We start from the raw sequence: 27,958 nt of genomic DNA, 5'->3' as shown, positions 1-27,958 counted from the left end.
AAGGTGAAGCCAGGCATCCCCGGCGTTGCTGGGGCCGTTGTGGAGATTAAGCAAGCTATTGCCCAGAGTTGCAGAGTGGGACCCATGATTAGCGTAGGCACCTAAGCGAGAATTGTCGAGTCTGCGGACATTGACCCAAGACCCTGCCGCGTCGGGAATTGAACCCTGGTCCCAGGCCGACCTCTGCTTCAGGGTCTGCCGCTTCTAACCAGTGAGCCACACTTCTCCACTAGACGCATCCCCTGACACTGGTATGCTTTCTCTCCCTACCGTGGCTATGGAGAAGAGAGAATCTTATTCCATGGTGGTGAAGAGGGCAGCTGAGGTCCTGTATCTTGAATTTTTCCTTGGTGGCAGTCAAGACTATCTTGATGGAAGTGCTGCAGCTGGGGGCTTCCTTGTCCGAACCCTTGCTCCCTTTAATGAAACACTGACCAGTGTCCTACTGGGAACCTGGTCCAAGCCCAGTACAGGGACTCCTGTAAATAGGCCAAATGCCTGCTGCCATAGTCCCGGCAGGACCAGAGTTTCCTTACTCAATACCTCACCCTGAGAGCTTGCACTTTCCCTGCTGCACCTCCGGGCAGGGAATCCAACAGGGTGGACGGCTTGGGGAAGAGAATGGTTTCTTCCACGAGCCTTGCATTGTGGTTGGTAAGCTTATTGGGCCGCTACTCCCACACTCTGTGGGACAGGGTTACACAAGTGCTGCCACAGGTCCCGGAGGAGGCCCAGGCCATATTCTCCCAAGTAGTGAAAGAAGGGTGAGATGTAGCAAAGTTTCCCATCCGTCTGGTTTGAATATTACTGGCTCGCTGGGCAGAGCGGTTTAGACTTGGTGGCACTTCAACTCCACACTGGTGTAGAACATCTGGCTTTTTAGGGGATGTCCAGGCTTCCCTCATGGGCATGCCCTTTGATGTGAACTGTCTCTTTGGAGACGAGGCAGACTCATTGCAGGAGCGCTTTAAGGACTCCTAGGCTAAGGCCAAGTCCTTGGGCCTCTCAGTTTCCCCGTCAACCTCAATCTGCCTATCGCCCCTTTCTTGGCTACGGAAGGGGTCTTAACCTGCGCCAACCCTACGCCAACTGCCGCCCCACACCACCTTCCAAGGCAGTGTGGGGGAGAGGTTGTGGTTCATACCGACTCCGTGGGTCGGGTGGCCAGAGATCATCCACAACCACTACTCCCCCACAGCCTCCGAGTCCTCCTAATCTTGCCCTGCGATATTATGGGTGCCCAGTTGATGGCAGAATAAACCATCATCTCCACCACTGGCAGTATATAACATCGTACAGATGGGTTTTACAAATTATTCAAAGAGGCTACTCCCTTTCCTTCGAATCCTCCCATCCCCCGTTGCCTCCGTCTCAAATTCGGCTAACAGAGGATCATTTGTCCTTGCTCTACGAGGAAGTCACTGCTCTCTTGGCCAAGGGAGCCTAGAGAGAGATCCATTGTAGGCAGTGGTTGCTATTCCCACTACTCTCTGATTCCCAAAAAGAAGAAAGGGCTTCCTCCTATATTGGATCTCAGATACCTCAACCCCTTCCTCAGAAAGAGGAAGTTCTAGATGCTCACTTTAGCTAAGATATTGTCTGCCCTGGGCCCAGGAGACTGCATAGTAGCGTTGGACTTGCAGGATGCTATTTCCATATTCCCGTCCTGCCTGCCCATCGGTGTTACCTGCGGTTACGGTCAGCCACAAGCATTTTCAGTTCAACGTGCTCCCCTTTGGCCTTATCAGCTCCCGTCGGGTGTTTACCAAGGTGATGGCAGTGGTCACAGCTCATATGTGCATATCAGGGGTGCCAGTCTTCCCCTTTCTTGAGGATTGGCTGCTGAAATCAGGATCACCCCAGGCTGTCTTCTCCAGACTATGGCGAACCTTATGCATTCTCTGGGGTTTACTATCAATATGTCAAAGTCACACCTGACTCCCTCTCAGACGCTCCCTTTCATCGGATCTGTTCTGGACGCAGTGCAATTTTGGACGTATCCTCCCAAGCAGTGAGTCCAGGATATTCAGGCTACGATACCAATGTTTCAGCATCTATCCTGGACTTCGACATCCTACTGGTAACACATGCAAGTGGCAAATAGTCTCTGCAGTGGGACCTGATGTTTTAGTGGACGCAGAATCAGGGGAATCTCTCTGACATGGTCCAGAAACCTAGGAGGGAACTGAAAACGACCTGCAATGGTGGCTAACGAACCGTGATTTGATGAAGGCAGAACTCTCCTCCTTCCCCATCCAGAGCTCACAGTCGTGACAGATGCTTCACTCCTGGGAGGGGGCGGCTATCTGGTAGACTTGGAGATCTAATTAATTAGTCGTGCAGTCATGCACCCTATAAATGTAAAACATCAATCCTAATGATACATGCAACCACCTGTCAGTCTCGATGATAACCTATAATTTTACCGGAAAGTACAGCAACCGTTTTCACAATTTTCCCACATAAAAAATTGTTTGAGTGTTGCACTTCCTGCCACTCCGAGCATTGTGCTTACAAAACTGTTCAGTCAGGCAGCCAGCTAGCTTCTAAGAGTCCGTGCTGGAGGATGCAGGCCTGTGATTGATGCTCATGGTTTCTTGAACTGCATGACTAATTAATTGATAACTATAGTACTTTATGTTCACTCGACTCCTGTTGCCATGCATTGGCACATTAGCATGATCTCGCGAAAGGTCCCAATAAGAATTGCGATTCTCCTATTAACATGACCAGAGAATCTGGATTTCATTAAAGACACGGAGGCTAACATTATGCATTAATCCTTTTAATGCAGCTCACACAGCCGCTTACATCACAAAGGTTTAGAGTAAGAATAAAGTGACATCACAGTAGATATAAAAGGCGTGTGCCAGGAGAGATCAGCCTCTTTTAAATGCCTTGAACGACAGGAGGAACGAAGAATGCATCTCGAAACTTGAAGGAGGTAATGAAGAAACTTGGAAGATCCTTGGAGAGACCTGGAGAATCCTTGGAGATTCAATTAGAATTGTCTGAAAGAAAATAGAGGGAGTCAAAAAAGGACACAAGGTAACCTTCAGAAGAAGCAAAAAGAAAGTATAAGGTTAGAAGGTATGAATCATTAAAGGCAATATAAATCAAGTCAATTCTCCATATCCCTCAAGGGAGGGACGGGAGGGATAATGTTAGCCTCCGTGTCTTTAATGAAATCCAGATTCTCTGGTCATGTTAATAGGAGAATCGCAATTTCATTACAAGACAGGAGGCTACATTATGCATGTTGGTAGCCCTGAAGAACAGCATCTGAGACATGTTCTATGGGTTTGCAGTAATGATGTGCAAAGGTAGAAGAGTTAGACCAGTCTGCACAGTTTAGGATTACATTCAACTTACCACTGGACCAAAAGGATTTGCTGGACATAGCGCTCCTTAGAGAGTGAGCTTGGAATTTAGAGAGGTCAATACCAGCAAGGTCCATGGCCAGCTTAACCCATCTAGCAATGGAGCAAGATGAAATGGGTTTAAATGGTTTGACATAGGAGATAAGAAGTTGATTCGCATGAGGTGGACGAAGGTCCTTCATTCTTTTTTTTATATATTTTTTTAAGGGTTTTATTGAAGAAAACAAGAGAAATTTACATATATCGGGTGTCTTACAGAGAATACAATATTGCGATAGGTGAGCGAATAAATCAATGTGGAAAATTCAATTCACAGGAGTATGCAATGTCAACCTAGTTCGGTACATCAATAAGGAGAAGTACGATCAACAATCCAGCGAAGTAGCAGCCAGCAGGGCTCACCCACCCATAGTTCAGGATAATGAAGGCCAAGTCAGATACCCCGATACATAAGAAAATCAATACAGGATAAACAACCCGTCTCTCTTAAGAGAAAAAGGAAAGAAAAAAAGGCCATAGAACTAAACTAAGTCAAAATAACAAACCCCTCCCCAATCCCCCCACCCTGCACCCCTGCAATGGCTACGGCCCATCCCCACTAGCAGCGTGCCTGTCGCCCCGGAACTAGACCTAAAAGAAGGAAAAAGAAAGAGTGGAGGAGGAAATAGCAAACAGGCCCCCGGTCTCCCTTACCCCCCGCCAGTAGCAACCCGCCCCTACACGTATCCAGAATAATACAATGCAACGATTAAAATCAGACGGGGGGGGAGCTTGTAAGAACCACCCAACTCCCGCGCTAATATAGATTACAAATCCCGTATCAAATGAAGTCATTGTTCAAACCCATTCAGTCAAAGTCAACCCTGGCCGCTGCGATTTTTCATGCAAGCCCTGTCCGCTCGATCCGCCATCCCAATGAGAGTATCAAAATGTTGAGAAAGTTCAAAGTCAGTACGGAAGGATTGAAACCAGGATAATAGTACACAAAGTCTAAGAGTCAAACGATGTCCGCTGTCCACCAAAGATAAATCGCTAGTGCGTATTTGAACCATCCAAGAGAAAAAGGGTGAGGCAACAGTCCTATAGTCACTGGAGAACTCGCTCTGAAATATAAGATCATCCATGTCCATCTGGGGCGGTATCGGCATAGGGCATGATGTAGATTCGATAGTCCAGGGCTTGCTAGCAATCGTTCGGGGGTCGACAAAAGATACCAAGTCTGGCTGCAGCGCGGGGCCCTCCGTCTCAGACGCTTCTTGCTCCGTGGGTAAAACAGCTTGTTCCAGAACCAACAAAGGGTCGCAGTCCAGTCTCCGACAGATGATATCAGCCGTTACGACCATCCTCTGGATGATGGCGGTGACCTGTGAATGGAGCTCCCCAATGGCAGCCATTACAGTATGCAGCGACGGTATACATTCCACCCGCTCCATCGCCCCTCACGAAGCGACCAAGCGGGTCTCTGAATCCCGGAGGTCGACTACTCCGGGGCACCAGGCACACGCAAATCCGATGACAACTGTGTGCACTCTCAAAAGCGCGATCTCAACACCGCCGCCGCCAGCGAGGAACCAAGCCCATCGACCCCGGGAGCCCAACGGGGCCTCCGGGCAGCGGGTCCCCGACCAAGGCAACCGATGCGTCACGCCGCCGTAGCTGCAAGATAAAACTGCCACCGATTCACCATCCGAAACGGGCCAGAAACACTCCACTTCAGGAGACCGGACGCTACCCACGTCCCGCGGCCGATGTTATTCAACTCCAACCCGGCTGGGTTAGAAATCAAGGCCCCGGCTTCAACTCTGGGTTAGGCCGAGAATGGAACACGGCGTATCTTCGTTATTCAAGCAGCTAGAAATTCCGGGATTGCACCTTTAGAGTCAGGAACACATCAGCTGCACGGGATTCCGGTGAGAAATCAGGATAATCTGCAGGATTTGTGAGCAACTGGCGGAGGGCGGCGGAGCCGGGAGCTTATGCGGCCATCTTGGTTGCTAGCGTAGCTCCTCCCCAGGTCCTTCATCCTTGAGTCATATTCTTTCATGCAATTAACAACACAAAGTTTTTTGCAGAAATCAAAACGAGGATAAAAAATTAAGTCAGACATAGTCTTAGTTCTCCTATGAATTTCAAATTTAACACCAAACATGTCATAACATCTATAAGAGATATCCAAGGCTTTGACGTCGGATACCCTGCGACAGGAAATCAGGCACAACAGAGAGGCAAGTTTAATTGAAAGACATTTCCTATTAAGAAGGGAGTTATCAGGCCAGGAGCAAAAGAGGTCAAGCAAAAGTTTAACATCCCAAACAGATTGATATTTAGGTCTAGGAGGTCTTTTAAGTCTAATACTTTTAAGAACTCTACAAATGATAGCATTTTTACCTACCGTCTTATGATTGACAAGGGAGTGTCCAGCTGAAATTGCAGATCTAAAACAGTTAATAGATCTATAGGAAAGACCGCTGTCGAAGAGTTCCACCAGGAAATTGACTATATTGACGATAGGAGCTTCCACGGGATCCAAGTCCCTTTCCAAGCACCAACCAGACCATTTTTTCCAGATGTTATTATATCTGTAGTGTGTTCCAGGTGCCCAAGATTCTCCAAGGAGAGTGAGAGCCGAAGACGAAAGTCCAGACAATTGGTTAGATTGCCTGACACTTTCCAGGCAAGAAGGTTCAGGTTCCCTGAGAGAACCAGGTGGTGATCTTCTCCGTTTGCGTTTAGAAGGAGCCCTTGAGTAGCCGGAATCAGGAAGGGGATGTCGCAAGAAAGTTCCAGAGCAGTGGGGAACCATGCTTGAGACGGCCAGAAGGGGGTTATCAGGACCAAGGAGCATTGTTCCTGTCTCACCTTCTGCAGAACCCTTTGGATCATCGCAAAGGGGGGAAAGGCGTAAGGGCAGAGGGGAGCCCAAGGTTGGAGGAAAGCGTTCACAGCCAGAGCACCCGGGTCTGGCATCCAGCTGAAGTACTGGGGAAGTTGAAAGGTCAGCCGGCTTGCGAAAAGGTCCACATCGAAGGGACCCCAGAAGTGGAAAAGGGAGTTGAAAACAGAGGTATCGAGTTTCCAATCGCTGAAGTCTAGAAGGAATCTCGAGTTCCAGTCTGCTGAAATATTGGATTTCCCTGGGAGGTATTCTGCCCTCAGAGAGATCTTGTGTTCCAAACAGAACATCCAAAGTTTCTTGGCCAGGTCTGATAGGTCGGCAGACCTCGTGCCACCGAGACGGTTGATATAAGAAACTGCAGAGACGTTGTCCATTTTCAGGAGAACGGATCTGCCCTGGAGAGAGTGTCTGAAACTCATCAGAGCGTAGAGTCCAGCCGTCAGCTCTAAATAATTTATATGGTGGGAAGATTCTGAGGGGGTCCAGACACCACCGATGTCCTGGTTGAGGAGGCGTGCTCCCCAGCCGTGAAGGCTGGCGTCTGACTCTAGAACGAAATCCGGAGTTGAACCGAAGATAGCCCTTCCGTTCCACGCATCCAAATTGTCCAGCCACCAAGAAAGTTCTAGTCTGGCTTGTTCGTCCAGGGAAACATGGTCTCCGTACCAAAGGCCGGATCTGAGAGCATTGGCTTTCACTCTCTGAAGGGCACGGTAGTTGAGCGGACCTGGGAAGATAGCTTGGATCGAGGAAGAAAGGAGACCAAGAAGTCTGGCCAATTCCCGGAGGGAGAGAGATTGTTGTCTCAGAACGAATCTGATTTCCTTGCGGATTTTGGCAATTTTCTTTTTTGGGAGTAGGAGGAGACAGCTGGAGGTGTCCACGGTGAAGCCTAGGAACTCCAGAGATGTGGACGGTGAAAGAGTGGACTTTTCCCTGTTTATAATAAATCCAAGGTCCTCTATGAGATTCATGGAGGTCTGGAGATCTTTTAATAACTGGGAATGAGATTGGGACATGATGAGGATGTCGTCCAAGTAAATAATGAGACGGATACCTCTGGTTCTCAGGGTGGAGACGATCGTTCTCATGACCTTGGTGAAACTCCAAAGTGCGGATGAAAGGCCGAAAGGAAGGGCCTGGAATTGAAAGAGGCGATTGTCCCAAATGAATTGGAGAAAGGGTTGATGTTCTATAGCCATGGGTATGGTGAAATAGGCATCTTTTAGGTCCAATTTGACTAGCCAGTCTCCTTGGAGAAGAAGATCCCTGAGAAGGTGGATGCCCTCCATCTTGAAATGCCGATAGATGAGGTATTTGTTTACCTCCCGAAGGTTTATTACTGGGCGCCAACCCTTGTCCTTTTTCTCGACTAAAAAGAGGGTGCTTACAAAGTTTTTCTGAGACCAAGGTACCTCTATTATTGCGCCCTTCTTTAACATAGAAGAAACCTCTTCTTGGACAATTTCCAGGTGTTCTGGAGGAAGAACCAGGGGGTTTGGAGTGACGTATTGATATGGGATCTCTAAGAATTCTATTTTGAACCCTTGGACTGTTTCTAGGACCCAGGGGTCTTGTGTCAAGGATTCCCAAACGTGGAGAAAATGTTTGAGCCTGCCCCGGACCTTGGGAGGGGAAGAAGAAAGAGAAGCACTTACTTTTGGTAGCGTTGTTGGAGGCACCACGGGGGGGGAAACCTCTTCCTCGCGAACCTCTTCCTCTTGGCGGGTAGTATTGCCTATTGTTGGAGGGGTAGAAGCCTCTGCCGGTAGAGCCTCTTCCTCTTCCAGATGAGAAGGGCCGAAAGTTTCCACGGCCGGAAGAGCGGCCCCTTCTCCCGGCCTGGCCAAAAAGGTTTGTAGGGAAAACTCTTTTCATATTAATTTGGGCTCTGTCCAGAGCGGTAAAGGTCGCGACATATTTACCGAGCGTCTTAATCATATATTCTCCAAAGAGGAGGCCATTAGGCTTGGAGGAGGGCTCTTTCTCTGCGAGATCGCCATGTTTGGGGTTTATCCTATTGAGGACGGTCCTCCTTGTTTCGATGTTAAGTGAAGAGTTTGCGTTACCAAGGAGTACAATTGCCCTTTGGCTCCATCCCCTGATTAGGTTGGTATCTAGGGGAGTGTTAGAGATGTGGGATTCCTCAGCTAGGTCGAGGATTCTAGTAAGGGGGCCTAAAAGGTCGAGGAGGCGATCCTGACAGGCTTTAAGAGCCCTTTCAAGGCCTCTCCTGGGGTCCTTACCTAATTTGAATAGAAACTTTATAAGGTCAGGGTCTAGGTTAGGGGTTTGGCACACCTTATCCTCAATGTAAGGCCTGGGGCATTCAGACCTCATGGTGTTGCGAGAGTGTAACTCGAGAGAGTTTCTGAGCCATTTAGTCACGAACTTTGCGACATGGTCATGTGGATACCATCTGGAGCTGTTGGGGTGAGATATGTTGGTTGGGGAGAACATTTCTCCACCTAGGGGGTCAAGGACCGCGTCCTTTGAGGAGGGTGAGGAGTCTGCCTCTGAAAATGTGTTGAGATCCAAGTCGTCTAAGTCTCCCTCATCGAGGTCGAGCACGAACTCATCGTCTGGTTCGTTGAAGAACTCGTCTTCATCAGAGCTAGGATCCACACGAGCACTGTCAATATATGTGCCGCCTGGGACACCTGTCAAATTTGTGCCGCTAGGGACACCCAACCTAAGTGTGCCGCTAGGGGCAACCTTTCCTTTTGAGGCGCTAGGGCCTCCCAAACCTTGTGAGGTGCTTGGACCTCCCATGACGTGCGAGGTGTCACGACCTCCATCAGTGCTTGGGCAGTGTCTGGATTTTTTTTGGGGCTTAGAGTAGTCAGAGTCACGTGGAGTGTCATCAAGCAAAAGCGATCTTTTATTGGACATGACCTCCCTGAAGGTATCCAGCATACAGGTCCTCATTTCCCTCTGTAGGAAGGTTTTAAAGGCATCGCTATTGTGGTTAGGGGAGCTAGCCACTGCATCGTCTGATTCTAAGTCAGACATAGGTAAATAAGGGTAGGCTAAATTAGAATTAACTATATAAGCGGACCAAGTCCTTAAGATAAAGTGTCTCTCTATTTCTTTTTTTTTTTTTTTTGGTATTAGGTTTTAAATATTCTATTTTTGTATCAGGCTTTTTTTTTTATGGTTAGGCTGAGGGTTAAATGACCTATTTAGGGTATATATCCTAAGTAGTAGGTATTTCCGCTAAGTAGGGAAAAGTATTGGCCTTAGGAGAGCAGGAACAGCTGATCGGTCGATTGAGGCGCTCGGCAGGAGTTTCAGAGAGCAACGGGCGTGCTCGAGCCACTCTATCTAACAGCGAGGAGGAATGGACCTTAGGAGGCACGTCGTGAAGCGTCACGGTTGCCAAGGTCCATTCCTCCGCCCAAGGCCGAGAGCCGGCCCTGAGGGAGAGGCCGGTTTCGGGGGTGATCGGCGTGCCGCAGTGGGACCGGGAAGGGTCGGGGAGCAATCGGAGAGCCGCAGTAGGACCGGGAAGGGTCGGGAAGGTCCTTGGAAGCGGGAGCGGCAGGGAGAAAGCGCCACAACGGGAAGGGCGGAATCGGGGTAAACACCAAGAGGGAAAGTCGGAAGGCGCCGTGTAATTAAGCTCGAGACGATGAGGAGGGGTGAAGGCGAGGGGTAAACGCGACAACCATAAATTGGAAGTCGTCAGGGAGAGGAAATGGGAGCATTTCAAATACGGGGAGCATTTCAGATAGTGTTGTAGACCATGCTAACGTTATTAAGTAAATCCATAAAAGCATTCAAATATAAGTAATCAAAATTCATAAACAGTGACATATCAACAAGGTAAGAAAGAGAGAACTTATCTGTTGTGAGCCGCATTTAAAAGAGGCTGATCTCTCCTGGCACACGCCTTTTATATCTACTGTGATGTCACTTTATTCTTACTCTAAACCTTTGTGATGTAAGCGGCTGTGTGAGCTGCATTAAAAGGATTAATGCATAATGTAGCCTCCTGTCTTGTAATGAAATTATTTATTTCATCCCCGCGCAGCTCCCTCTCCACTTGGTTACCAGGAGTGAGTACCTTCCTCTAAAGGCAATTTTTAAAAACAAAAAATCATTTAAAAAAATTCCATATGCAGACCCCACTGCTGATGAGTATTGTTTCTGACATAACCAATTAATGTTTTTTATTAACTAATTGTTATATTTTTAATTTGTTACATCATCTATGATTTTAATACCTTCATCTGCTTCATCCCAAATATTTTCATGGGGAAAAATGGAAGTACTTCCAAGGCTGAGCTTACATCCCCCGACCCACCAAAAAAGGACGTTCCTTTAGCTTTCTGCCCCCTCCTTGCACATGGCTCCTGATGCAGCATTACATAAACGCCCAGGTACTGAAAACCATTGGTCACCACCTGCAGCACCCATGGGAGACCAGTGAAGTCTAAATGGGTAAAGGGATGGTATAGCACGGATTTATTCCAATTGATAGGATAGCCCGAATGGGCCGCGTAGGATTCAAAAGTCTCAACGATCGTACGGTATTGTGGTTTCGGATTCAGTGACCTACAACAAGATAAAAAAACAACAAGATTAAAAAAGTCAAAGCAGTTGTCAAAGTCCATCAAAAAGTGGTTTTAGACAAAGTTGTTGTTGGCGTCACTACCTACGAGTCTCAGTTTTGAAGACTCCGTACAACAAGAACTCATCCGTGTAAAGTGAGATTTTTACTTCCTCTCTATCCCGTTTAGAGATCTTGACTCCCCAGATGTCTTGGTGGAAATTAATCACCGCCACCAGTGGCTCGATCGTAAATGCGAACAACAAGAGAGACCAGGGACATCCCTGTCGGGTGCCGCGTTGTATGGAGAAAGCTGAAGAGAGAACCCCGTTCACTTGAACTGCCGCCATAGGGGCCTGATAAAGCAGGAAGATCCACTGTTGAAAGCGAGGCTTTTACTTTTTCAATTACCTCATCATTGACGAGGAACACACTTGCCAGCGTTGATGGATCATGTTCACACCCAATTAAAAATGACAAAATACGTATGATACATGTTCACAACCTATTTTAATGGGGAGTGCAGTCAACTCTTTTTACACATTACGGGCTTAGATGGTAGATAGTTCACATCACTATTTCGACACCTTTCTCATTTATGAGTTAAATGTTCACATTACTTTGAGTTAGGTCACATTTCTTTGTTTTCGTCACTAAAGTGCCCCTGATGATAAAGGGAGCAAACTGGTGAGTAACTACCAGCACCTCAGTGGACATTGCTTACGTGAGGCACTTTCTGAACCACCTTACATTTTTCTTAATTTCTTTCTCTGCCCACCTTTAATTTCTTCAATAGTTGGGTTGGGGTGTTGTTAGGTGGTTGATAATGTCCAAACAATTGAACACATTTGGGTGGGGAGGGGCATGACAAAAGAAAATTAGCATGGCCATACCCACTAGGTAGACCTGATACCCATTGCATAAAGAATGTGCAAAGTGATTGTGTGTTCTTTGTAACCAGGCTTTGATGTTTTGTAAACTGTGTGAGTGGAGGGCGGCCTGATGACAATTACCTCTGACACTCCTTGTTTAAGAGTTGAACACCAACTTTACACAAGTAGGTAATGGTATCCATGGACTCCAGGGTAAGCTCTTATGATTCTCTTTTGAGAGATTTATGCACATGCCTTTGTTAATATGGATTTCAATACGTTTTATCGACAAAAGTGAACGAGCGTCCTTCTTAATAAAATCACCCGTCCCAAACTCCACATCTACCTCGACTCATAAGTATGTAGTCAGGCAGGCCCGGCAACCTAGGCCCGGGATTACGGATTGATCGGTCACAGGTGGGAGGGTGCATAGCTGGCAGGCAAACAAAGTCCCAGGAACCTCTTGATCAATCCCACAGATAGGCTCAACGACATAACAATGGTCAGGGGAGATTGCCCCCAATAAAGCACACATGTTCCTTTGGGGTAGGCACGCTTTGGAAAAACACCATAAAGTCACATGCCACATGAGTTAGGAACCCATAGCCAATCCGGACCTACCACACATATTGATTATGTGCTCCACAGGCCGGACATCTGGACACATTCACTACTGGCCACAGTGTGTCCATGCAATGTCGAGACCCACCTGTAGCAACCATTGACCATTAATTTATGACTTTTAGGCAGCATCCAACATTCCTCACCATGTATGGTACGCCAGATATGTTTATGGCTTGATGTACCAATATATATAAGACCAATGCGAACCCAATGTGACTTAAGACAGTCCTCAGACAATGTTCTTGTAACTGCCTCCCGGACGAATAGTTCAATTACAAAAATTCTTCCTATTTGCCAAATGCCTCTTGTCTTCTGTTTTTTAAAAGAATTTAAACCAGAGCAGCACTTTCCCTCCATTCCCTCTCAACAAAGAGTTTTCCAGAAACGAATGAAAGAGCAATACAAGCTGATCCTGATAGGCCCTGCTTGAGCCAGGCTTTTTAGGTATGCAGACCTGTGCGACTAAAGTGAACTCGAACCTGAAACCAAGGAGCACAGTCAGATTCTGCACAACTTGACCTCCTGGCTGTTTTTGTGTGTTTAGAGAAAGGTTTATGTTTGTTAAAATAGTGGCGCTTCTGCTACTTAATGTATATGTGTAGATGCCGCGATTGACTATGCTTTTCAGTATGCATTATGTAAGGTGATGTTTCCAAATCTCTGCCAGCTTTGTGAGCTGACTTTTTCCAAATACTTGCAGACTATATAGTTACTCAAAACTAAACTAGCCCCAACCCGAAGGCCAGTGTATTTAAAAAAAATATTGTGCCATGGAGATTGGAATGCAGTGACAATGCTTTTCTGTCCTCTTAACTATATGTAATATTCCTTTTGTAGCATTGCGTGCAGCAGACGTGGACTGTCTGACATTTGGTCAATACATGCAGCCAACGAAACGTCACCTTAAGGTAAGCATATGGGGCATGTTAACACAATCTATAGTTCTCTGGTAGGTGCATTTGTTTTTAGGAGGAAGTACTTAAAATCAGAGTAATACACATAACTTGCATCCAAGGAAGCGTGTTGAACTTCCCAGTAATAGTCCATAATCACATTCCCCCCCCACCCCTGGAGCATCTCGGAGAGTTTCAGAAAGCGCCGGACATGTGGTAATAAGAGCACACAACTCATATTAGTTTCCGGGAGTGTCTTTGGCAGATTTGTGCCGCTGTTGGACATTTGATGTACTGCAGAAACATTGTTTCCTTTTATTACTCCTCAAAATCTACGGAGAAGTGCTAGTAGCAGAAATGGCCGCGATAAAATTAAGACCATCACTGTTCTAGAAATACTTTTCAGAAAAGTTCTGCTTCAGGGCCATAATGTTGAGGGTTATCGAAATGAAATGTTTTTTAAAAAAATGACATCTTTGTTGAGGCATATTAACACACTGGTAATTAATTCAGACTCATAAAATGAGTCTTCTTAAAACTGTGTACTCTCCAAAAGATGAGATTTATGGGCTTCCAGAGTATATCCATGCATATGAAAGACTTCTGCATAAAAAGCAATGAAAGCTCACCCACTTCGCCCCTATATACTCTGTAAACGTTTTGGCTTGTAGTTCTTAGAAGCTCCCTTTTGCCCTTGCCAGCTGCATCCTGTTCCCCTGCCCCAACACCATTCTCCAATTCAACCAAGCGGGTCTGAAATTTCATGCAGATGTTAAGCTGTGTGGCGGGGATGTTTAATTATCCTCCCTGGTGTATTTCCTTTCACCGAAGTATATGAAGCTGTTTCTGGCCCAAGTTAATATCCATCTCATCTAGAGCCAGGGTTACACAGCTGCCCCCACTAGTTTAGGTTTAACACCCTTTGTTGTCCAACAAAGATTGAGTAATATCACTAGTCAACATGTTGCTTAGAATTCTACACATGTAACTCACAGAACTGGAAGGTTGCGACTGCATGTCACCTATAAAAACATCAGATATATAGAAAGATAGAAAAGCATACTAGTAAAATCGAATCAAAACTACATTTCAATTTAAGAAGATAGGTTTATTTAGTAAAAAGGCACACCACCTTAAGTGCTCACAGACGAGGCAATAATGACTGTATCAGATGCTCCTGAGGAGAACCAGTCACCCTTCTAAAGAAAGCAGAGTATGCTAGAAGGAATATACCAATACGTGGGAGGAATTGGGGAAAAGCAAGGAAGCAATAAGGGGAAGGAAGCAGAAGTAAAGTATAATATAAATACAACATTATAACACATAGTAAAACTTTTTGCACGAGGAGCACTTGTATAAAAATATTTTTTATTGTGGCTGAGGTTTAGACCTGCAGCTACGTCTGTCTAAGCTGATATGGGGTGTGGGGGATTATGGGATTTGATTGCAGTTGTGTTACTTGTGTGGAATATTATTTTTTTTTAAAAAAGATTTGGCAATGTAAGTATTTGGTTCTGGCATTCTGGCGTAGACAATGTTGTCAGTGTCTTGCCCTGCCAAAGTGCGCATCGCAGGGTGCACTAGATTTTGCACGGCGCATTGAATGGCGGGGTAAGTATGTTTGAACGAGCAAGAGGGGAGGTGGAGGTGCGATAATAGTGAGCAAAGGAGGCATTCTCTCTAATTAAAATACACAGAAATGTTAAGAAACTTTCACCAAACGAAGTGGGAGCATGGTAGAACTTATTTAATGTTTGCGCGGTTATTAAGAAAATAAGTTTAAGTTTGATAGTACTGTTTAGAAGCATGTTATATGGTATTAGACATGTTTCAAACTCTGCTCTTGCAATCAGGAACTGTTTTCCATTTCCAGCTCCCTCTTCCTATTTGTGGAGCCTTCCCAGTGGTGCCCTATTTTGTCCTTCCACCTCCCATTTTACACTACTCCATCTGTGCTTTAAGATGGTACACTGCTCCTTTCCCTTCAGCTCACCTCCTTCATGCAGAGTTTTGTGGATCACTATACTCATCAACAGCAGTCTCCATTCCCCAACTCCTTTCAGTGTCTAAGTGAAATGAGAGATTGATATTCCGAGGAATTTGAATTCACACACTAATGGCAGTGCCCTGCAAAGAGAGTAGTTCATGTCTTTTTTTACAAATTAAAAAAACTGCTGCATTACAAAAGTAAATTTATTTCATGTTCCAGCTTTTCACAGTGATATTTGTAAAAGTTATGTTACATTCACAGATTATTCACTGATCTGTGCAGGTGTAAAATATTTTGTTCATTACTTCAATTACGGTTTTCATGAATACGGGTTTTCTCCAGCCGACTGGTTCCAGGTAACTTTCAGTTTAGTTTTTTCCCAGACCTACTACCCTCGGTCTGATGTTTCCCTCAATCAGCTTCCCCGTTGGTCTCATTGCAGTTTCTTTGCAGTTTAATTAGTTAAGGCTCTGTTACTGTCTCTCTCTCGTGTTTAGGTCTCGCATGGGTGGAGCAGCGAAGCTGCTGCCACGCCCTGCGAGTGATATTGTAAGAAAAAGGGTACTGTAAGCCCCGCCCCTCCTTTCCATTGGGTAGCGTCAGCGTTTATTGTAAACGCTGGCTTCCCAATGGAAAGGAGGGTTTTCAGGTGCCATCCTGTCTGTTTTTCGGACAGCCCCTCCGGACACCGAGGCCTGCTTTAGGACTGTGGTAAAGAACTTTTCTTATCTACTTGTTTATTTTAACAAGCAGATAAGAACATTCTTCACCACAGCTGTGAAGCAGTCACGGAGAGCGGAGGCGCAGGGGGCACGGGGAGTGCAGCTCTCCCTCCCAGCGTCTGCCGGCAGACACTGTAGCAGGGGAGAGTATCTCCCCGCCCTCCCACATTCAGCCTCTTCCTGGTGTTTACTGATTCAGGGAAATAGCCTTTTACAAAAATGTTAAAAGTTAAGTGCTTTCTATAAATTATTTACACTCCTAGAAATCTATTTTATCTCCTACATTTAAAAGCAGATGAAAAAATGCACCCATTTCACAAGTGAATAAAAAACCCGCCTGTTTTAGAGTACCGAAACAGCTAAAGGAAAGGCACCGTCCTGAGGCTAAGCAGAGGCACTTTAATAGAATTTTAGTAAAAGAATATATTTATAGAACATTTCTATAGAATCAGTCTTAAGGTGCTAATCACCAATAGACCACAGATCCTGTCCTAGGTACATAAAAGAAATGAAAGTAAGAATTACGAGCGCGCCTTTTCTTAGTCTTATGCTAAATGATTCAGGTGAACTCAAACTTATGAGTTTCAATGTAAAACTGTAGTCTTCACTTGGACCGCTCAACTGTCGCTGTCCCCGTCCCAATTTGTGCCGGAAACAAGCTGCGCATGCGCACTGAATACAGCACTAGTGGTTGGTGATCTGCCAGAAACGATAGTGACCGAGACAACCAAACTCCCTCCAGGTGAGCTTGGATTGGAGGTTCTTCAACTGTGGAAATTCTACAGCACACTTTTCACTCTTGAAGGGGAAACGGCCACTACAACGCGGCCGTTTCCACGCACACCATAACCACGCATGCATTACAACGCATGCGTGGTTACAACGAGAAGCCTTTACCACGCATACCTTTACTACGAAAAACGTAGTAAAGGCATGTGTGCTAAAGTAAAAAAAAAAATAAAGAGGGGGCTTGGGGGGTCTCCCCCCAACAAAAGAAAAGCGTGGGTTTAAAAAGAAAAGGACGAACCTGTTTGAGAAAAAAAAAGTGAAGGAGATCGGCGTCTTAAGAGGTAACGGAAAAACACTTCCGCTTCCTCTTAATGACGTACAACGTCACGACGGAAAAACAAGGAGAGGAGAGGTAAGGAGGCATGGATGGGTGTTCTAGCAGAGTTAAATTAAAAAAAATACATTTTTAGGGTGAAAGTCCGTTAACATGAAAATACCATTTACATGCATATTTTAAAAACGAAAATCGTTGTAAAAGTATGCGTGTAAAAGGTATTTTCGTGGTAAAGGATGTGCGTGGTGACTGCATTCCGTTGTAACGCATGCGTGGTAAAGGCATGCGTTACAACGGAATTCGTTGTAAAATCATACAACCCTCTTGAAGCACAAAGTGCCCTGTGAAGGGAGAATGGAAATGAGGGTGCACTATTCTCCGACACACGACACATGGGAGGAGGGTTGCTACCTCCAGGCATATGGCCCCGGAGTAGTGCTCACTTCTCGCACCAGTCCAACAGACAGTTCACCTAGATGCTCACCAGTGCTACACCAGAGATCAGGACAAGGGCTCTCGAGCGGCTGCACTTCCAGAGGGGCCTTGGGCGTCCCTGCCTAGTAGCTTGATACCGCGTCGAATTTTCGTGCCTTTTCCATTATCAAAGCCATCTCTAAATGTACATGGCGGTCTGCACTCCATATTATTGTTAAGGACATTAGATAACTTTCCTTGTGATGCTCTTTAGGACAGGCCAACAGTACACTTTTAAAAGAACATACAACGTGCACAAGCAGCTCAGATGCATCTTAAATAGTTGTCATGGTCCATCAACTATACTCATAACTAAAACTACCTTCTACAGGGCACATTAGACGGAGCTCAGTGCAGACAAACGAAACCGTAGCCAGCAAACCAAAAGCATGGAATAAAACATTAATCATGACCTAAGCCAATTCTAACAAGTGGCTGAATGAAAACAGATGGAAAGCGTTTTTTTTTTCCTTGTGCATTACAAAAAATGCCACCCCACGCTTGAGTAATCCATGAGGAGACAAGGCTGTCAGACAGATTGTTTGTTGGGTTTACACAGCATGCATATCTGACACCCATTTTGCAAAATAAATATTCCTCCGTGTGGAATTCCAAATAGTGAACTTTTAGGTGATATTTCCTCACAAAAAATTGTTTGCACATACAGGCAAAGCAGCCTAAAGCAGTCGCGCCTTTCAGTTGCGCTGCTTAAATGCTCTTTCCTAGGGCTTAATTTGAGATAAATGATGTACCGGGGCCCTTATAACACGTAACATTATTTATAGTATACGTTTGTTATATGTGGAAGTTCAGGACCAAGGAAGCACACCAGGAAACATTCACATTATTATTATTATTATTAATAAACTTATATAGCGCACAGCTACCCTGAGGCATCCCGGCGCTTTGAACAGTGCATCAACCGTGAAACCATAAGATGGTTGGATCACCTCATGCAGGAAACAGATGTGTTTTCAGGCCCCTTCGAAAGCGCAAGATGCAGGTCTCAGCACGAAGTTTTAGGGGCAGAGAGTTCCAGAGCGTTGCTGTATGCACGGAGAAACGTCTCCCACCCGTACGCGATCTTTTTACTCTCGGGACATGGAGCAAGCATTTCTGATCGGACCTCAGCGCTCTGGTCGCTTTATAAGGCACTGCCAAATTCTTCAGGATAGATGGTCCGTTACCCTGAAGAATTTTGTGTGCGATGCAGAGTGCCTTAAACCTCACTCTCTCCCGCACCGGTAACCAGTGCAGAGCCTTAAGGGCGGGTCTAGCCGATTCTGTTCTGGGGATGCCCATGAGTAGTCTAGCCGCCGCGTTTTGCACCTGCTGAAGTTTGTTAAAAGTGGATTCAGGGGCGCCCAGAAAAAGACCATTACTGTAGTCAAGGCGAGATGTTATCAAACCCTGAATCAACAACTTCTTCGATGGAAAAGGTAGGAGCGGGAAGATTTTACGAGCGGCCCGCAGCAGGGCAAAACATACTCCCGCAGTTCTTTTAGCGTGAGTTTTAAAGGAGAGATCTTGCTCCAGCCAGACTCCCAGGCTCTTAATCTCCTCTTTCATGATGGGGAAATCACCCATACAACTTGGCCAGCATGTTAAAGGCAATGGGGGAGCTTTGTTTCCAAGCAGCATAATCTCTGTTTTAGAGCCGTTCAGCTTCAGAGCTGAGCTGCTCATCCAGGTGTAGACGTCCACCAGGCATGAGTGCAACAAGTCAGGGTTCTCCACCAGTTGAGGAAGGGCGACCACCAGCTGAGTATCATCAGCGTAGCTGATGATCTTGATGTTATAAGGGGCCACCACATCCTCCAGGGGGGCCATGTAGACATTAAATAATGTCGGGCTCAAGGACGAGCCCTGCGGCACCCCCCACTGGAGAGAGATGGATGTAGACTTGTTGCTGCCTTCCCAGACCTGGTAAGACCGGTCTTCGAGAAATGAACAAAGCCATTTCAAGGCATCCCCTGCCACCCCCACCTCTGACAGTCGTTGAGTCAACACCCGATGGTTCACGGTGTCGAACGCAGCACTCAGATCCAGGAGGATCACTGCCACTGATCCTCCCGAGTCTAAGATGCGTCTAGATTCTTCAACGACTGCCAGGAGGGCCGTGTCAGTACCTTGACCCGGGCGAAAACCGGTCTGCGAGTCTCGAAGCAGACCATTCGACTCTAAAAAATTGGACAGTCGATGGTTTGCAAGCTTCTCAGCGATTTTGCCGAGGCCTGGCAGCAGAGAAATAGGCCTGTAGTTGGCCAGCTCCGCCGTGTCAAGGTTAGATTTTTTTAACAGGGCCTTAACCACAGCTTTTTTCCAGCTAGGTGGCACCAGACCATGAGAAAAAGAGGCATTTATCAGGTCCGTAATGGGCCCTACCACAGCGGTTGCTGCTTGCTTTAAGATTTTAAAAGGAACTGGGTCCATAGGGGAGCCGCTTTTTATGGAGGTTATGGCTTTTAGCGTTTCAGCTTCTGAAACTGGGCCAAACGTGTCCAGGTAAATCAGACGCTCTTTCCCCTGGGTTGGGGAACTTCACATACAGATAACGATTATTACACCAACTCCATGCATTTCTAAAACACCAGCCTTTATTGCTAGCTTTTATGACCTGCTCCTCTACTTAAGCACACACAAGCAAGCATTTGCAAACATTTGTTCCAACGGAGACCCTTCGGTGAATTGGAAAGCTGAAAGCCTTACTATATTTAGTACGTAAATATACAGTAAGGTACTTTTAATATTATAATTTAAGAACGCATTCTTGTTAGCTTCCTTAACGTTTTTAAAATATATTTGTATATTTATCAAAAGTACACTAAAAAGTACATCTATCATTGAGATGCGGGAATTGTTACAGTACTTAGCTGCAACCCTCCAAATAGAGGTGTCCTCAAGGCAGTTAAATAGTGGCCTCTCAGCTGATGCTCCTATTCTGCGAGAGTCAAGCAGCTCGGAATGTGTAAATTCGCCCCTAATGCATCTGGACTAGCTTGCCTCCTCAGTCAGATGTACACCTTGGCTTAGCACTATCATGGACCCTTGACTTGCTTTAACATCTCTCACGCTTTCAAGATGGGACTTTTTGGACTTCGCCTGAAAGCGCCTCAAGGTCATCGCGACTCGTGTGCGCGATAGCCCAGCTGGCCCCTCGTAACTTCTGCCAGAGTGCATGATGGTGGTAGGAGGTAACTCAGCGGGTTTACACATCTGTTGGAGAAATTTCCTCGCAGGCTGCAGATTGTGAGTTTGAACCCTAGCAGGGCTGGCTGCGTGCCGTCCTCCCACCATCAGGAAAATGACTATCATGGAGATGTGGGCATTGTTACAGTACTCAGCTGCAACCCTCCAAATAGAGGTGTCCTCAAGGCAGTTAAATACAGCTTTGTTATTGTGCCCATTCAAATAGTGGCCTCTCAGCTGATGCTCCTATTCTGCGGGAGTCAAGCAGCATGGAATGTGTAAATTCGCCCCTAATGCAACGTTAGAACATAGTGCTACATAAAACTATAATAAATAATGCACCACAGACGCTTTTAAAAACAAATAGATAAAAAACAATGCCATTTACAATACCAACAGCTTCAAACTTTGCTAATGCGAGACTTATTGCATTGCAAATGCTTGTTGTTGGTTTATTGTTACTTATTATGTGCATACAAAATATATAGATCAATCGCATTCCATGGCATGTAGGTCCAGATGCTATTTGTGACCAGTATTTTTGTGCTAAGTAAATAATTTATTGAATCAACATATTTACTAGTAGGTTGTATTGTAAAATTTAGATTCGCATAGGGTTGTAATTTGACCTAGCTCACGAATATGAATGAGTTGGGTCATATATTGCGAATCCCTGTGATTGGTTGTCATCTCTTGGACCCTGACAAGACCAGCAAAGCACCATGTCTGTGATCTCCTTTAAATAAAGGATATTTTTTTCACATTCAACCAGTTTTTCCATTTTTTCCATTCACAAAGTGGAAAGGATCTCAACGAGACCCCTTCTCTTTTGTAAATGGCTTACCACTCCTACTAAGTAGTTGGTCATTTTTGAATGTTTTGCAATTACATTTATGTCACAAAACACTGATACACATCATAGTAGTTCAGTATTAAGAAGGGATGCCTACAACATGCCCCTTCCAAACAGCGAATCTGTATTGGGTCGCAAACCCATTTTACAAATTTGGTAAACATTTGGAAAAATGTTTTTGCAATTTCAAACAGCGTTTCGCACAGTAATGCAACCGTAAAAATATTTTGCACATCTTGCCCTTAATTCTGAGAATTGTTCCTGAATGAAAGTTGTTCATCCTGGGATCCCAAATCTTACTGTGTTTGCTTGGACATCACCTGACTTCACATTTGTTTTCCAAAAAATCAGCAATTATTCATGCCCAGCCCCCTCCCATGTATAGAGGGACGATGAGCAGCTCTCCAGTATTGTGCTATGTCTCATTGTCACCAAACCTAAATGTACGGTTTTTGCAAGGGGATTTGCGTATGTCCTCAAAGATATGAAAGAAGGTTAATTTTGGAGTGGACAGGATTGGGGGAGGGAATAAGAGCCTGTCGCTAGTTTTTCTCAGGTAAAGCATCCATGTCACCAACCAGGCCTCTCACAGAGCTATAAATAAATGATGGGTAGGTGATAACTAGAAATGTGTAAATGGAGGAAATGTTCTTGTCCTCGAAAGCCCCCACTGTAAGCATTACATAAAGTGCATTGAAATCTGCAATATCCCTTGAATCTTATAGGTAATGGAGTGATAGCATGATGCGACTGAATGCATCGGAAAAACTAGGATTTGTGAGAGCAAAGTAATTTTGCAGGTGAGAAAATGAAGGGACACTGCTAGGGAGAGATACCATTTGCTCCCATTAGAAGACACGCCACCTGAGCTAGTTGTGTCCCAATTTATAAGGAGTTTCCCCTTTCAGTTTGCCATCTCACTGAACTTCATGAAGCAAGTCACACCACAGGTCAAAAACTGATTTGGCGGTGTAGGCGATAGACCCGAGGAGAGCTGGCCTCCACATGGGTAATGCAGAGGTGAACACGTGACCATGACCCTTTTTTCCAATAAGCCATATATATTCAAGGAGTGAAAAGCTCATTGTTAATGAAACACAATAATAAATGAATAGAAGCTTGCCAAAGCCACCATCATATAGGGGCTTATGAGAGTAGGCTATGTAGAACACTGGGATGTGTCCCTCCCACTTTGAGGGTCTGAAAAGGGCATTGAGAGTACGGAAGACGAAAGAACACATATAGCACAGGTAATTCTTAAGAGTAGTTTTGGGACTGGAACAATTTTTGCGATGGCAGTATGCCCCATATGAGACAATAGGAGTCGGAACCAGTGATCTAAATGCCCACGGAGTGAGTTGACAAGGGTGTGGATGTTGCCAGCCCAAGTTTGGGAGGCCAAGCCAGCAACATGGTATGTGGAGGCGTTTGGTTCCAGCTTGAGTTCAGTACTCTACGCCACCGACTAGAAAGATAAACTATTTTGTCCAATTGACCTGCAAGTCCGACATCAAGGCAAAGGGTATATGAGCAAGTCGCCCACATAGAGTGAAAACATGGTCCTCGCACCTAAATCTGTTTTAAAAAGAAAAAAAAAGTCTGTTCTCAGCAGATTTCTAGGGACTCAATGGCGAGGGCATAGGGGAGGGGGATCTTCCGTGCCTGGTATCCCTCTCAATTTGAAAAGAGGGTGATCGGAACAGAGTTTATGTGTAACTCGGTAATAGTAGCTAATGGGTTCCCCCCATTTAATCTCCCTTTTTCGGTTTGGACTAGCTGATTTTTACTGTGAGCAAGTCTCACCACCTGAACCTCACGGACTGTAAATTCACAGTAATTGTACTAAGAGTGCTAATCACCTGTGTCCACCTCTTACAGTAAGGCTACTACTGCACAGCTAGGGTAAGAAGCTATGGGCTGGTTACGCACGAAAAAGTGAGCACATTCATGAGCTAACTATTCCTGTGAAACTACCATCTTGCGCAGCTCGGTATCGGTGCGCAGGTAGTCTATCACAGAAGGAACTCTTTAAGGGTTAGTACTGACCTTGGGTATGCCTTATACCATGAGTGGGCATTCATAGTGCAAGTCTGTAGTGTTTACTGAAGGTCTGGGGTGCTTGCACTGTATTACACACTATAGGCAAAATCTGTACTAAAGTACATTTTCCAACCACATAGGCCTACAGGGTCCGGCGACGTATCAAATTGGGAGTAAACCTGCACCCTGAGTGCATATTTACAGTCCCCTAACGTCATACATACATTCCCCTTTAAACATTTCCTATTTTCACGGATCAGCTTGTAATTCGATTCCAGGTCTTTGTTCCCCTTGCTGTGCCAAGTTAATTACTCTGTTTTCCATCATAAGGATCAATGTCTGCATTGTTTAATTAACTTGTTACACTGTACCGGAGCTGGGACAACCCAGGCCCAGCAAAACAAAGGCGGAGGGCCTGAACTCTGGAACCAACACAGGATGGGCTCGCATTTGAAGTTTTGGCAGTGAGGGATCGGGCAACTGTGTCGGCCAGGGTCAGAGCTAAGGTTCTCAGGGAAGCTTTTTCCATAGATCGAAGTTGCCAGATTGGATTGTCCCAGAATGCTGTTCATGAGGGTTGGGACAAGGGTTGAGGGATGATGCAGCACCCTAGGATTGAACAGGGGTAACTGATTTATAGAAGTTTTTACCCTAATTAAAAACCACTGCAAAAGGTAGAGACAGATGAGAAGATACTGGACCTGGGAGTGACGAATACAAGCGAATGCCCAGCTGGAAAGAGCAGCCACTTGATGCCTTAGAAGGATGGACCTTTGAACTTGAACTCCAGCTGATCCCCAGGACTATGATGGGACTGTCCAGGGCAAGTGGTGTTTACCCTCCTTAATCCCCCTGCTGAGCAGTTGTGGGAATGGACCTGCTGGGGGATCCTGGATGGTTCAACTGGACCCTTGACACCGCTGCTGACACAAAACAGCCAAAAGGCCATGGTGCCTTGGGGGTGCGGCAGGAAGGGTGTTTGTATTGCTGTCTGCAGAGGGGCTGTTGAAGACTCATTCCCTCCTCATGCCCCTCAAAGCTAGAAGGAGAGCTTTCAGAGCACAGCCAGGGGACTGGTCTAGTGTAGGGAACCAGAAAACCCAGCCAGCTGCAAAGAGAAACATTTGAAGGCTGGGCAGGGATCCGGCGGGCAGCACGAGTGTGGGCTTCCCATGGTGCCCATGCCAGGGACACCCAAAAATAAACAGAAAACAAGAAAAAAAGATCGCAGCTTAAGGCTAGTGAATAACCGTGCTGAAGAAGCTGCTCGATATTTGTTTGGCCTCGGGCCAAAGGCGCGTGCTAGAATTCTCTGGGTGCTCCAAAATTTCAATATTGCTTCTGGTGTGCAGCACCACCAATATTTTCCATAGAAGTTTCTTTCAGAAAGTCATTCTGAGTCTCCTGGGGCCTCAAAATCATGACACCAGGAGATGCTCTTGATTGATACAAGCACTCCTGGAGCTGAAGCTTTTGCTCTTTGGCTTGGTAGTGCGGAGACCACTTGTGGTTGGTCCTATGACTGCCGTAGTAGCTTAAAAAAATGTTTTCGCAATGGTAATAAATGACAGTGCAAGGTTAACCAGTATATTGAATGCTATTGACTGTTGGTACTACTCCTATTGATTTTAGTACTGGGTCATAACCTTTATTTCATATCAGTACTGTCCTCATTGACTTCAAGGAGGCTGCATTGGTGAATTATAACGTGTGTGCTTGACATATGTTTCAAGACCCTGACAAAGTCTTATTTTTTATTTTTTTATCATTCTTTTTATTAACCATAAGAATCAAATCACAAGGCAGTATACATAGTACAATAGCATTGCTTATCTGAATCTAGTTTTTCTGACGTTTACAAATACACAATGTAATTATTGGTGATACATGTCAGATCTACAACGGTTCATCTTGAGCTGCCACCAACGGCGGGGTACAGAGATTCCCCCTATATTCATTCCAGCCCTACCAGATTCTGGACCACTTCCTGGACCACTTCCTGGGACATCCCCTGGCCACATAGACATATTTCTCACGAAACATGCACCAGTCCATATCCTTTTTCCAATCTCCCACAGCCGGTGTCTGCAATGCCCCCCACTTCTGGGCTATGTTACGTTTAGCGATCATAAGCCCCAATGTAACCCAGGTGACATGAGAGTTGTTCAGGTCTGTCGGTTCCGACACGTTCAGGAGACATCTCTTGGCCTCCAGGGAGAGTGTCTGATCGAACACTTCACTCAGAGTCTCATGTATTGACTTCCAGTACCTCTGGACATACGGACAGTCCCATAGTATATGAAGGAACGTACCTTCTCCTCCACAACTCCTTCTGCATTTACCATCAGGTGCCCTACCCATGAGCACCAGCCCAGGTCACGTGATATAGATGCGGTGCAAAATTTTAAGTTGTACTAGCCTCAACTTTGCTGCAATGGCTACCTCTCGTGGCGAAGACACTGCAGCCACCCAGTCCTCCTCATCTAGAATTATGCCGTCCCCTTCCCATTCTCTCGCAATTTCACTAAGAGGTCTCCTGTGTGATTCACAAGCTTTTTGTATGTGAGCGAGATTGCCTTTGTCGGTAAGTATCCACCAAGGAGCCTATCTTTGAGGTGCGCCGCATCAGGAGGGGCATCTTCCCTCTGAAGACAGGAGTACAGGGCATGGCGGACTTGCATGTACCTAAAATGTTCTGTGGAGGCAAGCTCATACTCTTGTTGTAACGTGGAAAATGACTTGACCTCCCCTTTCACCCATAGGTCTCCTACTTTCGATATGCCTATGAGGTCTCATTTGTCAAAGCCTTTAGTGGACCATAGGTTCCCCGGTATTTCGGAGTCCCATAGTGGTGTCGCAAGGGTTACTTTATTGTCCCATCCCATGCTCCTGGAGGCTGCCCTTCACACCTGTACTGATTGTTTAGTCGGTCTGGTTAGAAGGTGCCCCCCGGTCTTTGAATAAATCGCCCAGTTATAGTTCCCTCCCGGTAGTATGCAGCGATCCATTGAATAGCCCCGTTCACCGGCTTGCCTATATGCCATGGTTAATAGCTACCAGATGGGCAGCCCAATAGTACTTTTTGAGATCGGGGAGAGCGATCCCTCCGTCGTACCAGGTGACGTTAAGTTTGGATAGCGCAATGCGCGGTTTCCCATTTCCCATTCCATAGCAGACAGCGTTGGAGGGTTTCGATCACCTTAAAATAGCTGGTGGGAACCAAATCTAGCGAGTTTTGTAGCACATATAGGAATCGGGGCAGGGACATCATTTTGAACAGGGAGGCTCTACCTAGCAGTGAGAGTGAGAGTGGGAGTTGCAGCCAGCGCTCAGAGTCTCTTTTAAGTCGCAACAGAGGTGGGAATAGATTCCTCGTGAATCTTTCCACAGGTTTGGTGGTGATATAGATGCCAAGGTATTTGAAGCCATGAGTGGTGATTTGTATCGGGCAGCCCCTGGGTAAGCCTGTGAGGGGTCACTTAAGGACAAATAGTACTGACTTGAGCCAGTTTATGGTGTACCATGAGTATCTGCCAAACGTGGCAAAGATGTCAAGTACAGCAGTGAGCGAGACCTATGGGGAAGTTAGGAACAGCAGTATGTCGTCCGCATAGAGGGAGATGCGGTCCTCCCATGATTCTGCCCATCCGAATCCGCGGATCATCGGATCGCTCCTTATCCAGGATGCCAGGGGCTCCAGGGCTAAGGCGAACAGGAGGGGGGAGAGCGGGCAACCCTGCCTCTTGCCTTTGCCTAGTTCAAACACCTCAGATTTTTTATTATTTACCACTTTATGGGCTAGTGGTTTCGTGTAAAGGAGTCATACCCACTGGATGAATTGGGGCTCAAAACCCATTTTCTCTAGCACTGCAAATAGGTATTTCCATTCAAGCACGTCGAACACCATAGAGGCGTCCAGCGAGACCAGGACCGCCTCTTCTTGTATTGTGGTCGCCCTCCCCATTCCTCCGTGTACCCTGCGCAAATTCTGCGCAGTGTTGCGCTGAGGCATGAAGCCCGATTGATCTGGGTGTACGAGGTTATTGAGGACCTATATTAACCTATTAGCAAGGCGTTTTGCTAGGACCTTTGGTTCGGCATTCAATAGGGAGATCGGCCTATAGGAGGAGAAATCTGTCTGGCTCTTACCTTCTTTGTGGATCATCACCAGAGTGGCTAGCCTTTGGTCCCTTGGCAGTTCCCCTATCTCCCTACTCTCCTTGAACATATTGCAGAGGTGGGGGCGACAATATCTGTCCCGAGTTTATAGAGTTCAATCGGTAGCCCGTTGGTCCCCAACGCTTTCCCTGAGTTGAGACCTCTAATTGCTAACGCTGCCTCATCTGGTGTGAGTACCCCCTCCAGATACTCAAGCTCTGACTCAGAGTTTAGGAAGTGTTAGTCTCTTAG

At 46.0% G+C, this 27,958-nt stretch overlaps 1 protein-coding gene across 1 annotated transcript in view; it reads left to right on the top strand.

Annotated features, from left to right (window-relative positions):
• The window catches only part of LIAS (lipoic acid synthetase), a 212,574-nt gene that overhangs the window by 146,375 nt on the left and 38,241 nt on the right, over nucleotides 1-27,958 (top strand). The window contains exon 9 of the mRNA XM_078678318.1: nucleotides 13,162-13,232. Coding sequence (XP_078534444.1) covers nucleotides 13,162-13,232 — 71 coding nt within the window. The remainder of the gene's footprint in view (nucleotides 1-13,161; nucleotides 13,233-27,958) is intronic.

Source organism: Lissotriton helveticus, chromosome 2_2 (genome assembly GCF_964261635.1).
Source record: "Lissotriton helveticus chromosome 2_2, aLisHel1.1, whole genome shotgun sequence".
NCBI classification, from domain to species: Eukaryota; Metazoa; Chordata; class Amphibia; order Caudata; family Salamandridae; genus Lissotriton; species Lissotriton helveticus.
Note: the sequence above shows the minus strand (reverse complement) of the source record. Positions and strands in the feature narration are given on the sequence as shown.